General features: G+C 35.6%; 1 protein-coding gene across 1 annotated transcript in view; it reads right to left on the minus strand.

The window, feature by feature from the left end:
• LOC127538740 (ankyrin repeat domain-containing protein 7-like) overlaps window positions 1-15182 on the minus strand; it is a 41684-nt gene extending 26502 nt beyond the window's left edge. Inside the window, exons 1-4 of the mRNA XM_051962486.1 lie at window positions 14953-15182; window positions 7920-8034; window positions 7022-7192; window positions 5371-5477 (exon numbers count right to left, since the gene is read on the minus strand). Of these exons, the coding sequence (XP_051818446.1) occupies window positions 5371-5477; window positions 7022-7192; window positions 7920-8034; window positions 14953-15182 (623 nt within the window). The remainder of the gene's footprint in view (window positions 1-5370; window positions 5478-7021; window positions 7193-7919; window positions 8035-14952) is intronic.
• Window positions 15183-16328: the final 1146 nt, after the last annotated feature.

Below are 16328 nucleotides of genomic sequence, written 5' to 3' on the forward strand. Positions count from 1 at the left end.
ATTGGGTTTTTCTAGCTGCTTGCAGTATTTTTTCCTTCGTCTGAGGGTTCTGGCATTTGGCCACTATATTTCTTGGTATTTTGATTTTAAGATCCCTTTCAGTAGGTGATCAATGAATTCTTTCAATGTCTATTTTACCCTCTGTTTCTATCACTTCTGGGCAGTTCTCTTTGATAATTTAATTTAATAATTTCCTGGAAAATAGTGTCCAGGCTCTTTTTTTCATCATACTTTTCTGGGAGTCCAATGATTCTCAGATTGTTTCTCCTGGATCTGTTTTCCAGGTCTGTTGTTTTCCCCAGAAGGTATTTCACATTCTTTTCCATTGTCTGATTTTTTTGGATTTGCTTGACTGATTCTTTTTGTCTCCTCGAGTCATTCAATTGCAATTGTTCAATTCTGATTTTCAATGAAGTATTTTCTTCACTCACTCTTTTAAAATCTTTTTCTAATTGTCCCTTTGAGTTCTTTTGTTCTATGGAATTTTTTTCCATTTCGCCAATTTTATTTTTTAGAGAGCTATTTTCTGTTTCTAGTTCACTAACCCTATTTTTCAAGGATTTTATTTCTTTATCCATTCTCTCTTTAAATGAGTGGGATGACTTCTCCAGGCTCTGTTGCCAAGCCTCCCTCTCCTTTTCCCATTTTTCTTTTAGCTCTCTTGTGAGAGCCTTTTTAATTTCCTCCATGAGATTCATCTGTGCTGAGGAACAGATGATCTCCTCCTTTGGGGATTCACCTGGAGACTGTCTGTTTTTAGTCTCCTCAGGATTTAGAGTTTGCTCTCTATCTGTATAGAAGCTGTCAAGGGTTAAAGTCCTCTTCAGTTTTTTGCTCATTTTGTCAAAGAATCAAAGACAAACTAGCAAAGAAAAAAAAAAAGATAAAACCCCTAAATCTTGTCTGCTTTTTGGGGGGGAGAGGCTTGGTGGTGTTACCGAGCTTCCTCTACAGATTGCAGGGGGTGGGAGGGAGGGCAGCAGCGAGGCACTAGCAGGACTGTGCTGCACCTGTGCTCTGAGATCCGAGACCGTGCTGAGATACTGTGGGGGAGGGGTGGCCAGGTCCTGAGAGACTCCAGCTGTTTGGGGTTGTATTCTTCACCCCTGGTGTTTTTAGCTTCTCTGCTGGGCTGCTGACTTGCTGCCGGAGCAAAGTATCTAGTCCTGTAGCAAAGCTCTCCCCGCAGAGACTGCTGTGATCACCCCACCCCCTCTCCCGTCTGCTCCCGTGCTCTCGCTGCCGCTGCTGCCCACAGCCTGTGCCTGATCTAAAACCATCCCCACCCTTGAGCAAAATCAGACCTCTCCTGGTGAATCTCAAGGATGGCTTCTCTTGGTAACTATTTGTGGGGTTTTTTTCAGTCAAGCATTAATTCAGAGGCTTGTAATGGAATGGATTCTGAGAGAAAAGCGCAGAGCTTACACAGCTTGTGCCTCCTCTCCGCCATCTTGGCCAGAAGTCAACTATCAGCATAATTGACTATATCAACAACCAAACTACCAGAAATTATATGATTATCTCAACAGACAGAAAAATGCATTTGACAAAATACAACACCCATTCCTATTAAAAACAAAAACAGCAAGAGAGCATAGAAATAGAGTTTTCCTTAAAATGATAAATATCATCTATCTAGAACCATTGTCAGGCATTATACACAATGGGAATAAGGTAGAAGCATTCCCAGTAAGATTAGATGTGAAATGAAGCTGCCCCTTTTCACTACTACTATTTAATATTGTACTAGAAATGTTAGCTTTAGTAATGAGAAAAAAAAAGAAATTGAAGGAATTAAAGTAGGTAATGAGAAAATAAAACTAGCACTTTTTGCAGATGAAATGGCATATTTAGAGAATCAGCTAAAAATGCTAGGAAGAATCAACAACTTTAGCAAAATTATAGGAGATAAAATAAATTCACATAAGAGAGAATGGTATCAATGAGGTAACATACCCAAATTTATGAGATTCAGCCAAAATAATATTTAGGGTAAAATTACCTTGCCTAAATTCTTATATAAGTGAAATATAAAAAGAACAGATCAAAAAGTGAGGCATGAAACTAAAAACAAATACAAAATATACCAAAGCAAAACAAAAAATACCTAGTAAGATAATGAATTTGAAAATCCCCAACTGAGTACCAAATTGGAAATTCTCACAATCAAATGTGAATTTCAACATATTTAAAGTAAACAAAAACATATAAGGGGAGTATTAGAATAATAAATAAATCTAATAGCTGCTTTAATAAAAAATCAATGAGATAAGCCAATAGTTAATTTGATTTTTAAAAAATGATGAAAACTAAATGGCCACTATCAAAAAACAAGAGTGAAATTATCACCAATGAAGAAATTAAAACAATCATTAGGAAATATATTGCCCAATTCTCTGCCAGTAAATCTCACCATATAAGGAAAATCAATGAATATTTAGGAAAATATAAGTTACCCATATTAATAAATCAGGACATAAGATGCCTAATTTAATAACTGCATGTTAGAAGAAGAAATTTAACAAGCTATTATTGAACTCCTTAAGAAAAATAATCCACAGTGCCAGATGGGTTCACTCTGGAATTCTAATAAACATTCAAAGAAACCTTAATTCTAATACTATATAAATTATTTGGGAAAATAGGCAAAGAAAGAGTTCTACTATTCCTTTTATGGAACAAGTATGGTACTATACTTAAATCTAGGAAGACCTAGACAGAGAAAGAAAATTGTAGACTATTTTCCCAAAGGAATATTGATGCAAAAATTTCAACTCAAATAAGAACAAGGAGATCACAGCAATGTATCACAAGTATTATACACTATAGCCAGGCTAACTTTATACCAGGAATGCAAGGTTAGATCAATATTAGGGAAAATATCAATAAAATTGTTGATATCAAAAACAAAAGCAACAGAAATCATATGATTATCTCAAAAGATGCTTTAAAAAGTTTTTGATAAAATATAGCACCCATTCCTATTAAAAACATTAGAGAGATTAAAAAAAGACAGCATTCTTTAAAATGATAATCAGTATCTATCTAAAAACATCAACAAACAATATCTGTAATGGAAATAATCTCAAAGACTTCCCAGTAAAATCAGGGATGAAGCCAGGATGTCCATTGTCACCACTATTTTTTGACACAGTACTAAAAATGTTAGTTATAGCATTAAAAGAAAAATAGAAGAAATTAGAACAGGCAATAAGGAAACAAAATGATCACTCTGCAGATTATGTATAACTGTATACTTAGAAAAACCTAAATCAACAAAAACTATATTGTAGAGGGCTGAAACTCCAAAAAAGTATTCTTGAGTCAGACAACCTAGAACTTAAGGCTAATTACCTATTCGATGTGAGACAATGACTCTATTAACATATGTTTCAATAAATGGCTCTTCTCACTGTTGGGTGCTTGATGAATGTTTTGGTGTTGAGATAATCATAAGCAAGGATTGGAGGATGGAGGGACAGAGGTCAGAGTCACTTTGCAGCAGGACAAGGAGGAGAGAGGCTGGTGGCTCTAGACTCAAGAATCCAGGAGCCTCGTGCTAGTTTGTCTGTCTCCTTCACTTCTCCCCCTAAAGATCAAGGATTTTAATTTATCCTAACTCTGCCTCACCCCAAGGCCCTCCAAGGAACTAGCCTGTACTTCACACTATATGAAATAATTAACAACTTTAGTAAAATTGCAGATAAACCCATATAAATCATTTGCATTTCTTTATGTGATCAACAAAGTTCAGAAGCAAGTGGAAGAAAGAAAAATTCCATTCAAAATAACTATAAACAATATAAAATTTGGCGAGTCTCCTGTCAAAACAAATTCAGGAACTAAACACAATTACAGTACACTTCTGACATGAAAAATTATATTAGCAGGTTTTACCCATGAGCAATTGATATTATTGCTCATGGGTAGGACCAGCCAATATAATTTAAAATGATCATTTTACCTACATTAATTTACTTATTCAGTGCTATAGAAACAAACTATCAAAAAAACCATTTGATAGAGCTTGGAAAAACATAAAACAAAAACAAAATTCATCTGCTAGAACAAAACATCAAGAATATCAAGTGCATTAATGAAAAGAAAATATAAAAGAAGGTAGCCAGTGCTATATAGGATGCTCTGTACAGAGTCCAAATAGAATAGATTATATATGATGGAAAAGATTTCCAAATGTTCCTATTTAGAGATGATATTTTACTGTGTCAAGCCTTTGAACATAAAAAAGGCTCATATTTATTATAAAGAGATTGATCAAAGGATCCACACTGAAAAAGTAAATGAGAAAAATTTTTCCAGATTCTGTATAGTTAACTGGACAGCCTCAACTAGTTAGTATACTTATATCTTTGTAGATGTATTTATACATATAGATATACCCATATACAAAGCTTGCATGGACATTGAACAACAACAATGAACTGGTCTCAGCATTATTGGGAAAAGGAGATCCTTTGAGAAACTACACAGCACTTCTCTAATAATCACACTGCCACAAAAGCTTATGAAAACCAATATTTTTCAGGAATGATATTTGGCCACAGTAGATTTTTAAAAATCCAAAACACAAACACATGATCTCTTACGAATCAAAATTGTAGAGAATCCCAAAAATCTATGTACATATATATGGTGAGTATACATAGGAGATTTTGATGACGTTGATGGAGTAAATGATGGCAAAGACAAAAATGAATAGAAAAAAAGATAGGCTAATCTTGTATTGCAAATGAAAGCTTGCACTGGTTCTCAAGTATTAAGGGAAGCAAGGGAATGATTCAGTGTGTTTTCCTAGATTCTTTATGACAAAAGTCCTGTGGGACAAAATTGGATAGGAATATTAATATCTGAATCAGTGGCAAGAGTATTCATAATGATAAGAGTCAAGGGTCCATCAAACTATTTTATCATATCATTCCTTTATTTGCATTTATCAATGTGCATATTTTTAAGGGAAATTGAAAATGAGAAACAGAAAATACATGCTACAATCCTCATGGGTGATATTAAGATTATTTCATAAAGAGAATCAACTGAATTATGAAAGTTCAAAACTTCTATGGGATAATCTTAACTAATTCAAAATCAATTAAAAAATGCAAATAGTAATCACCAATAAAGCATGGTTAATATGCCCACATGAACTGTTTTTTTCTCTTGCAGAGTCATAAATAGGGATTTTTTTTTCTTTCCATAGCTAATGTGTGTTGACATTTTTCACCCCTTTGCAATGATATTCAGTTTCAATTATTATTGTTCACTAAGTGTTCCATGATTCAAATTGTTTTTATTCCTCTAGAAATGTTGCCTTTTTTTTTTTTTTGTCTTTTAAAGCTTTAATTACTGTACCTTTTATAGCCATCCAAGGCATTAACATTTGCTCCATTCTTTAGGAGAAATTCTGCCATATCACAGTTCTTTGCTCTAATTGCAAAAAAAAGTGGTGTAAGACCTTCCTGCAAAATCAAAATAAAGATATTGTTATATTAAGTAAGCATTCCATATTTACTTTAATTCAACTTAAGACAGTTTATGAACGTCTTGTGAATTTGCTAATGAAGTGATAAGAAAGCATGGCTCAATGAAACATTGGAGTGAGAAGACTAGAGCATAAATCTTATTTCTGTTAGTTAATTCCTATATGATCACAAAGCAAATTATTTCAGCTCTCTGGACCATAAGTTTCCTTACATATAAAATGATAGAATGAAACTAGATATCTTTTGAATTCTTTCTAGCTATTAATATGTAATCAAAAGATAGAAATTCAGAATTTACAAGAGATCAGTTGCTTTTATTTCATGAATATATTTCATTTCTTGCCATATTATTGTCCAAATGCAGCCAAACTTATTTCCTCAAAACTCTATTAAGGTAAAGCTATATCCTGGCTGGCTTTGAAGTTGATTAGTTATTTTTACCCATTCTCCTCAGATACAAACAAACTCAACAACAGCAGCAGCAGTAGCAGCAGCAAATAAAACAATTAAAAAAATATCTTGCCCTGAGCAAGTTAAACCTGGAAGAAAACCATTTATCTAGCATTTTCCCTCTCTTACCAACCTCCCTAATATATTCTTTGTTTGTTTGTTTGTTTGTTTCTCTCCCAAGTGGCAATGAGTAAGAATTAAGCCTTTACTTAAAAAAAAAAATCAGGACTCATTCAGCAGTTCTCGAAAGAGAAATTTTTAGTCATTAGGATAAAGAAAACATGTATTTAATTTTTTTCCTGTGAAAATTCTGTCTCTGTGTAGTTAGTATGAACAAATTTCAAAAGATTTTTCCTAAAAAATCATGGCATTTCTTCATGACAAATTGACATTGCAAAGTTTTAATATACAAAAAAGCATTGTAGATAATATCTGGTAATACTAGTTTATTCTGGGGAGTAGACCTAATATATCATGCAGAGAAGAGAAGATCCTGGAGAGATGGATGTGATAGAATAGTCAACTAGTAATAAAGTCAGTGAGACCTAGAGTCAGGGCCTTCAGCTGACACACATATGCTGACTGGGTGACCCTGCAGTACTCCAGGACTCTTCCTAACACTGGGTTTCTTAATATTATGTTTGTCATGCACTCCTTTTCAGAAAAATATTTTTAAATGCCTATAATACATAGAAAACAAAATCAATTACATTGAAATAAGCATAATGTAATGTAGTCTTTTTAAAGTTAATGAATCCCAGTTGAATCCATAACCTAAGATCAAAACATAGAGCAAGCCCTGAGCTAAATTAGTAGAGGGAATTTCCTTCTTAGGAGTTCCACTGTGAATGAAATCTCTTCCAGTGTCATGTGTACTCTCTGCCTTGCTCACCTCTCCATCCTACATTAGAGAATTCCAAAGACTAATAAACTTTGACTATAGGATAATTTTAAATTATTTTCACTAAAGAAATGTTTCCATAAATAAATGATTTATAAAATATGTACATTGGACACTATGATTTTTTAGCTGATAAACTACTTTATTATACAAGATTGTTAGTTTCTACCTTGTTTTTTGCTTCAATATCAGCTTTATATTGAAGCAGTTTTGCTGCCATGTCTATGCCCCGAAAAAAGGCAACATAGTGAAGAGCATTGTTACTGCCATCCCCAAGATTAGGGTCTGCACCATGTTCAAGCAAGATAGTTGCACACTCCTCCTGCTCACACTGTATTGCCTGTCAGCATTGTGAGGAATAGAGAGAGATAAGGTGAAGAACTTACAAGAATGAATTCTTTTTCTGTATTTTATTATTTCTATGTCTCTGTGACCTGCATAAGTACGTTGTGTGCAAGCCAATATTTACTTAAAACTAGATATATTTATTTAACCAGAAATGATGACATTTATCCTTGTTCAATGTTTTCAATATTTAGATTATTAAATGCTATCAGCTCAGTAATCTGAAGTTTGAAGATCTGACTGATGATTCCTTTTGAAATCAGGAAAACAAAGCATTCTGTTCTAATCTGCCTTTGGCACCAATGTTTAAGATTCAATTAGGGGAGAGGGCACCTATTTCTCAATGCTCCCCAAAGTATGATGTAATCCTCTGTAACCAAACCTATAAAAACTGTATATCTTTCCTAAATCTTTAGCTCTTCTATTGTGAGCTTTCTCTCTTTTTCCCTTCTCGCAGTGGAATTGCTCATTCTTATGAGAATTTATTAATAAATAACTTTTCTGCTTTCTACTGAGTGCTCTCTGAGTAGTTATTTTGGGTAAGGGTCTTCTATATCCCTCACAGCATGATATATACAAAGAAATAATAATGTAATGTAAAGTTGAGTATATTCAAAAATTATTAGTGATATATAAATGTTATTTATTAACTTTTAATTTTATTAATCAAAGGCAGAAATCCAATTCCATTTCAATGAACAGCATGGTTAACTAATGAGTACCTTCATTAAAGGTGTTTGACTGTCTTTGTCCAACAAATCCAGTTCACATTTTCTCTCTACTAAGAGAGACACAACATCTGAATGTCCATTAGCACAGGCCAGATGAAGAGATGTTCTATAGAAATGAGAGAGCAATGTGATTGTTTGATAATATACTACAGCAATCAATATTGTACCATTGTTAGGATAATTTTAACTTAATTAAATTAATAATGCATTATTCGTATGCCTAAATTGTAAATCATTTCCAAAATAAATGGCCACTAATGTCACCTAAATAAATACAAAATATGCATTAACTCTCATTGCTGGATATGATACAAAAAATCACTAGAGCAGGAGAAATATATGTAGCAGATAGATGTAGATTTCACTACAGATGAGCATGGGAATTTTGCTCAGGTTCTGACCTGGGCTGCTTCACCTCTTCTGAGGTAACTTGCTGATTCCTTGTACTTTGGGATTACCCATACTAACGCCAAATAGAGCAGAGACCCTACTGGCACGGCCCACTGCAAGCCAGAACTCATGAGCTCAAGAGATCTGCCAGTCTCCCTGTAACTGGGAGTATAGGTGGGCTTCACCCTGCCTGGTGATTAAGTCTAATAACTTTTTCCATTAAGATATCCATCTGCAACTACAAAATATTTAGTAAAGCAGCTGCCTCATTAAAAACCCTTATACATTTGTGTATTGTATCTTTGCAGAAGCACATATACACATGTGTGCATACTCTATTAACACTTACTGAAATGCAGCACTGTACAATTGAAGTGGCTCTAGGTTGCCATAGGCTATTCAAGCAGTTCTGCCATAGTGGAAAGGGTTTGAAGCAAGGACCTGGTATGCCTGCTGTCAATGGACCAACCTAACTAAGATCGTAAAGATATTACCAGGTTGGTCAAAGGAGGAGGAATTTTTTAATGATGATATATTTCAAAGTACATCTTTGTTGCTTAGTCATCTCAGTCCTGTTCGACTCTGTCTCCTCATGTTGAGTTTTCTTACTAAAGATACTGGAGTAGTTTGCCATTTCCTTGTCCAGCTCATTTTACATATGAGGAAACTGAGGCAAACAAGATTAAGAGTCTTGCCCAGATCCACACAGCTAGTATCTGACACCAGATTTGAACTCCACAAAGATGAGTCTTTATGACTCCAAGCCCAGCATTCCATCCATTGAAAACCTCCTGTTGATAGCTGACCTTCTACACCAAATTGTAAAGAGGTTGTGTTATGTATTGGTGGAAGAAATATTCATAACAAAAAAAATCGGGTATTACTGAAGTTTTGAATGTTCATATAAATATCTATATGGGCATATTTTGGTTTTTTCTTGTTTTTCAGAACTCCCCTTTTGTCTTTTCCTTCTGGCCTTCTTCCAGAGTGTTCAGGGAAGTCAGAAGGAAAGAGATTTCTTCCTCCCCCATCCTCCCAGCTGCAATGGTGACATATTTGGATGTATCTTGATAAAAAGGCAAACTAGCATCTATTATGTGTCTACTATGTCCCAGAGACTGTGTTCAGCATTTTACAAATGTTGTATCATTTGATCTCTGTGAAGTATGTATTATCATCCTCATAATTGAGGACACTGAAAAAACTGAGAAACAAATTTGCTCAGGGTCACATAATTAGAAAGTTTATATGAATCCAGGTCTTTGTAGCAAATAGTATTTAACAATAATACAAATTAATTCTTAAATCAGTAATCAAAACAGAAAAACAACACATAAGATTTTTGCATCTCTTAAAAAGTTAACTGCTAATGATTTTCAAGTTTATTTAGAAAAGGGGAGATGAAATGAAGCCTTTTATGATTGAGAAAATGAAGGGAACTTTAAAAAATTGAGATTTGTTAATTCAAATTACACTACAAATTTTATCTTTCTTAATCCAAATGTACTCCTTGTTTTACTCAGAAAAGGGATAAGCAAAATTAAAGTAAGACAGGATAAAGGAATGATATTCCAGAGAAGGTGTTGGCAGAAGGGGGAATTTTTAAAAGGTATTTATATTTCTGAAATTGCTTAAGCAGGAAACTGAGTAATGAGTAGTGAAAGGAAGGAAGCAATGTAGCAAAAAATTCTCATAATAGAGGAAAAGAGGATGAAAAAGAAAAATGCTTGGTAAACCATCATGCTAACTGAGTGAAACCACGATGGGAGGGCAATTTGGTTGCTGTGCATTTTAGGGGAGAATATAACCATAAAAGTATTGGGGAGAGGGGAAGAATCTAAGATAATTTTCAATGAATTCACAAGCAGCTGATGGTTAGAAATTCAATGTTCATTTTGAGGGTGTCTCCACATTAAGTATAGTCAAAATTCAAACTGGTAGATAATAGTGACATTCTGTTTAGGCTCACTTGGCAGGGGTTCTCTGATCACTACTGAACAAATTTAAACCTTGAAAAAGCAACTAACATTTTCTTTGAATTGTCATACTGTGTGGCTAAAGGATTTTCATTTTTCTTTAGTTTTAGGGAAAAAAACATTGTAAACCAAGAGTTACTTATAATCATTTCCATGACCATTACTATATTTAAATAAATTTTAATAACCATATCAAAAACTATGCATAATTTTATTTTATCTATTAATATATTCTGAAAGCAATTCAACTGCAAATCAGTATATCCATTAGAAGAAGATCAGTAAGGATAGTTAGCCAACTATGAAGACCTTTGGTATCAGTCATTTCAGAGAGCCAATACTCTGTTACTTTAACCTAGGAGGCTGTTCTCACTTATCCACACCTTTTGTGGCTTTGTAAATGTTAAGCCAGGTACACCGATGTATGGCTGTACATGCACAAGTACCATGCCAGTACCTTTGTTTCTTGGCTTTTAGGATAAGGGAAAATATTAAGAAAAAAATCAAAATGTAGCCTGTCATTTTTAATTTTGAAAGCTAATGAATGACTGATATTAGAAATGACATGAAAAAATAAGTTTAAATCAGAATAAGACTTTATTGTTTCTAAGAATGCATTTAATTACTTGCATATTTTTACCAATTAAGAAACAATATAAAATACAATTTGGACAAGTGAATAATGTACTTCCAACCAGCAAATTTCCAGACAGGATTCCACAGATTTTCATATTTAATAAACAACAAAGTCCTTTGAAAAATACATAAGAAATTTAATTTCCCTATGTATAATTTTTGTGACTCATGGTTAAAGATTCTCTTGCATACTTGTGGAAGCACAATATGGTGGACAGAAAACTATCCTGGAAGTTTGCAATACCTACTAGGAATTACATCTTACATACACTTGCTATGTAGGATCTGGGCAGATCAGTTAACCTCTCACTGACCAATACAATTTTTTAAAATTCAAAGTTGCAGAGAAGATACTATCAAGGGAATTCCCTCTTATTAATAAAACTACTTAAACAGTCTACATCCCATGAGAAAATTTAATATACATTTTTCATTGGGAAGCTATATGAGATATGCTGAGAGAGTAATGAAGCTGATTCTATAAACTACACATGAAAAAAATCTCCTTACATTAGTCATAACTTCATCCCTGTTTTTTTCCCACCTGTCTTTATATGGAAATCATGTTCAAAATCTTTTAACTTGGAAATGTTGATTAAAAAACTTATTTCGAAGAAATTAGGATTGTTGGATTGTAGAAGAAATACTTATGGTAATTTTTAAAGAAAATAATTTGAAGAGATGATAAGCCTTTGGATATATGTCATAGATATAAATTACTTTGAGCAAATTTTAGGTTGAGGTGCATTTTCTAAGATTATTAGTGTCTCCCTTCCCCTCTATACTGTGTGTACAACCAATTGGCCTGTTGTGTCCAGTAGTTTGGTTGAGAGAGTAAACATGGAGTGGGCAGACATTGCTCATCCTAGCAGAAGACACTTCTACTTTCAGACTCCAGTTATTTTACTAGATGTCTCTCCCTTCCCTCCCCATCCCCACTCATGGGATTCTCTTCTCTTGCCTTCATCTCTTGCTCTGCCCTGGCTAAAATGCTAACTTCTACAAGAAGTTTTTCTCCCAACACCCTTTAAAACTGGTATCTTCCTCTGTTGATTATTCCTAGTTTATCCTGTATGGTGTATCATGTTTGTACTTACCTGTTTTCATATTATCTCCTCCATTGAAACATATTCTGAGTGCTCTGACAGCAGAGCCTGTCTTTGACCATTATTTGTATTACAAGATCTTAGCAGAGTGTCGTTAAATAGTAAACATTTAATAAGTATTTGTCCACTGACCTTTCCTCCCACGTAGCACTCCACCTTCTGACACTAAGTAACTTTACTTGCTGTCTCCATGACTGGGATGCTCCACATTTCCACCTCCTGATATCAGCAAAGTCTTGCCTTCTACAAGCAGCCTTTAGTCATCTCCTTTAAAACTAGTGCTGTCCCTCTGAGACTATTCCCACTTCAGCTTATATGTATCTAGTTTATACATAGTGATTTGCACCCATGTGTTATTTTAAAACCTCTCCTTTCCAAAGCATTATACTTTTTAAAACCTCTCCTTTCCAAAGCATTATACTTCTTCAACATACACGTTATCACTTCCTCAAACATACTCACTTCATTGTTGCTCAACTTGAACATTTCATATGATCTACTTTATCTTATCTCAGTCAGATAAAGACAGACTTTGACTGTGAAGACCAAGTTAGCACCCGGGATACCTTAGAATCAGCCGGAATCAGGACAAGCAAAAGTCCTTGGACTTTATTCTTGGTCTTTAGGGATAAAAGTGAATTGTATGGACAAAGGATCTCCACGACCTCTCCTTTTTGTCTTCCACCCAGAAATGATTCTGGCTAGTCTTACTCCACCCCCTCGTCCCTCCTACAGTCCTCCGTATATACCAATTATCAAGCTGGCACAGAATAGTGGGAAGGGCCATTTTCCAAGCATATGCTTGTATTGTCCAATCAGTAATTAGCTTTAAGTGTTTGGTTGTCCAACCTCAGTGTATTAATTCAAAAGTTTCAGCTCTTTACATCTGACCACCCACAAATGCAGCACTGCCATCCTTTCAAATACTCAGTTTCTTTTATCTGATCACAATCTATTGTCATTCCATGTCTTCCTTTTCTTTGCAAACTTAAATTCTGTTTTTCAGCCATGATTTCTAATACAAGGCCATCACTCTTGCATTAACTATACTCTTCTTTTTTCTTCATTCAGAAGAATTGGTCCAACCATTCAATATAGCTGTTCAACTCTCCACTGCCTTCCTTTACATCTATTGCTCATGTATCATATTGCCAACATTGTCATTCTAAGCCTCACCTTTCTATGCACATGTTGTCAAATGAAGCTGGAAAAAATTATGCAATCATGCTTAGTAGGGCCACTGAAAATTTATGTCACATGATCTCAATTGGATTCTCACTGATCCAAGACAATTCTTTCATACTATACTTCCCTAAACAATTCATTATGCCATTTACCACAACAGCTCTTCCAAACCTTTTCATCCCTTCTCAAACCTCCCATAGTATACATTCTGGTGCACTTTTTCAGCTAAAAATCTTGGCTCATATTTACTGGGGAAAAACAAAACAAAACAGGTCATTCCCTTTAATCTCCCTCCTTTGCCCTCCTCACCTAATTCATTTGTAAATGCCTTCTATGAATATTTTTCCTTAACTTATCTCACTTGAAGAGGTAGCACTTTCCTTGCCAATGAAAATGTCTCTACATATACAAGAGATATCATTTTATCTTACCTATCATTTCTCTTCTCACTATCTCACTCTTTCACATGTCTCTACATATACAAGAGATATCATTTTATCTTACCTATCATTTCTCTTCTCACTATCTCACTCTTTCACTACATCCTGGATATTCCCCTGCCTTGTAATGTACAAACATTCCCATGCCTTGTCACCCCATCCCCCCAAAAATTGCCTTTGATCTATCCATCCCTGTTATCATTCCACATCTCTCCTGTCTTTTGTAGTTAAATGCTACGAGAGGGGTCTTGACAAGAGGTGTCTCAATTTCCTCTCCTGTCATTTTCTTTTAACGTTCATGTTCTTTCTTCTAAATTCTTCACAGATGTTAATAGATCTCTTAATTGCCAAATCCAATTGTGTTTTCTCAATTCTCTTTCTTTTTGTCTCTCTGAAGCCTTTCAAACTGCAGCCTTTTTCTCCTTGATATTCCCTTCTTTCTAAGTTTTGTGACATTCCCTCCTCTCTAGTTTGTTTTTGTTTTTTTTTTTTAACACTACTCAATCCCCTGGTTCTCTTCCAAAATATTCTTTCCTCTGCTTCTGAGGCTGCCTTGTTGATTAAGTCCCTTACCTGACTAACTTCCTAGAATGTAGAGGCAATTCTTGCTTCCCCATTCTTTAGTATCAGCTGCTGTGAGCCTTGTGCCTGATATACAGAATAGAGCTTAATAAAAGCAGCAGTTTTCTGCCTTGAAATTTTTACTCTTCACATATTGTGTCCATATTGAGGCATTTAAGTGGCACAATGAATGAGTTCTGGGCTTGGAGTCAGTAAGACATCTCCCTGAGTTCAAATATGATGTCAAATACTTAACAGTTGTGTGATCCCGGATAGGTTATTTAACCCTGATCGCCTCAATTTCCTCATCTGTCAAAATGAGCTGAAGGAGGAAAAGGCAAACCATTCTAGTAGCTTTGCCAAGAAAATCCCTCACATATCCTTATAGGTAGTCTGACACCGTCGTTTTAGACATGTCAACATTTCAGCAGAAAAGATTAGTATTTGTTCCCACGTTGCTACTGATTTAAGAATATGGCAGTTAGATCCTGGCTAAAAGGAAGGAGTTTCCAGTTCATTAAAAATGGACAGGCAAGAGGGAGGAGGTGATCCAGCTTTTGGGACTTGCTATCCAATCTCTAGAGAAGCAAAGTGCTGAGGGGGGTTTGATTTCCCGGGGGTTTATGAGGGTGGGAAATATCGACTCAAGTGAAGGGATGGAGGGCATGTCTTAGGCTCCTCTGGTGGGGTCTTCTCCTTCTCTCCCCCTCCCCCAACCTTTGTTCTTTACCGCTTCTCTCTATCCAGATCGTTTACATTGTTTTTTCCGAAGAGCAGCAGATGCTGCACTTTCGCCACATCCCCTAACAAGGCAGCTTTGTGGATCTTCCGGAGATCCTTGCTCTGGATCAGGTATCCTGGGATGTAGTCAGACGTTTGGATCCCAAAGAAATTCGGCAGCTTGATGGAGGGGCCAGGTGGAAACTGCTCTTTCTTGCCGAAATCAAACATCTTCTTCATCCTGGAAGCAGGCTTCAGGGCCCAGAGGAGAACTCACGGGGGAGTTCTCACCCGGCTCCTCAGCCTGCTCCGAGGGGGAATTAAAGGGGAAATTGAAGGGGAGATTAAAATGGGAATTAAAGGGGAAAGTAAAGGGGAAATAAGAGGGGGAAAGGTGAGTAATCCAAGGACAGAAGTTTAGAGACTTCTAAGCCCGCAGCAGTTATAACCGATTTAGGCCTAGAGAGGACTGCAACCTTGGCAACCAAAAGAGGGGACCTGAACTGCGCGTGTGTTTGTAATGTACAAACATTCCCATGCCTTGTCACCCCATCCCCCCAAAAATTGCCTTTGATCTATCCATCCCTGTTATCATTCCACATCTCTCCTGTCTTTTGTAGTTAAATGCTACGAGAGGGGTCTTGACAAGAGGTGTCTCAATTTCCTCTCCTGTCATTTTCTTTTAACGTTCATGTTCTTTCTTCTAAATTCTTCACAGATGTTAATAGATCTCTTAATTGCCAAATCCAATTGTGTTTTCTCAATTCTCTTTCTTTTTGTCTCTCTGAAGCCTTTCAAACTGCAGCCTTTTTCTCCTTGATATTCCCTTCTTTCTAAGTTTTGTGACATTCCCTCCTCTCTAGTTTGTTTTTGTTTTTTTTTTTAACACTACTCAATCCCCTGGTTCTCTTCCAAAATATTCTTTCCTCTGCTTCTGAGGCTGCCTTGTTGATTAAGTCCCTTACCTGACTAACTTCCTAGAATGTAGAGGCAATTCTTGCTTCCCCATTCTTTAGTATCAGCTGCTGTGAGCCTTGTGCCTGATATACAGAATAGAGCTTAATAAAAGCAGCAGTTTTCTGCCTTTAAATTTTAAACTCTTCACATATCTTGTCCAAATTGGGGCAGCTAAGTGGCACAATGAATGAGTTCTGGGCTTGGAATCAGGAAGACTCATCTTCCTGAGTTCAAATCTGATGTCAGATACTTACAGTTGTGTGATCCCGGATAGGTTATTTAACCCTGATCGCCTCAATTTCCTCATCTGTCAAAAATGAGCTGAAGGAGGAAAAGGTAAACCATTCCAGTAACGTTACCAAGAAAATCCCTCAAATATCCTCATGGATACTCTGACATAGTCGTTTTAAACCATGTCAACATTTCAGC

The sequence above is a fragment of the Antechinus flavipes genome, chromosome 5 (assembly GCF_016432865.1).
Source record: "Antechinus flavipes isolate AdamAnt ecotype Samford, QLD, Australia chromosome 5, AdamAnt_v2, whole genome shotgun sequence".
Lineage (NCBI taxonomy): Eukaryota > Metazoa > Chordata > Mammalia > Dasyuromorphia > Dasyuridae > Antechinus > Antechinus flavipes.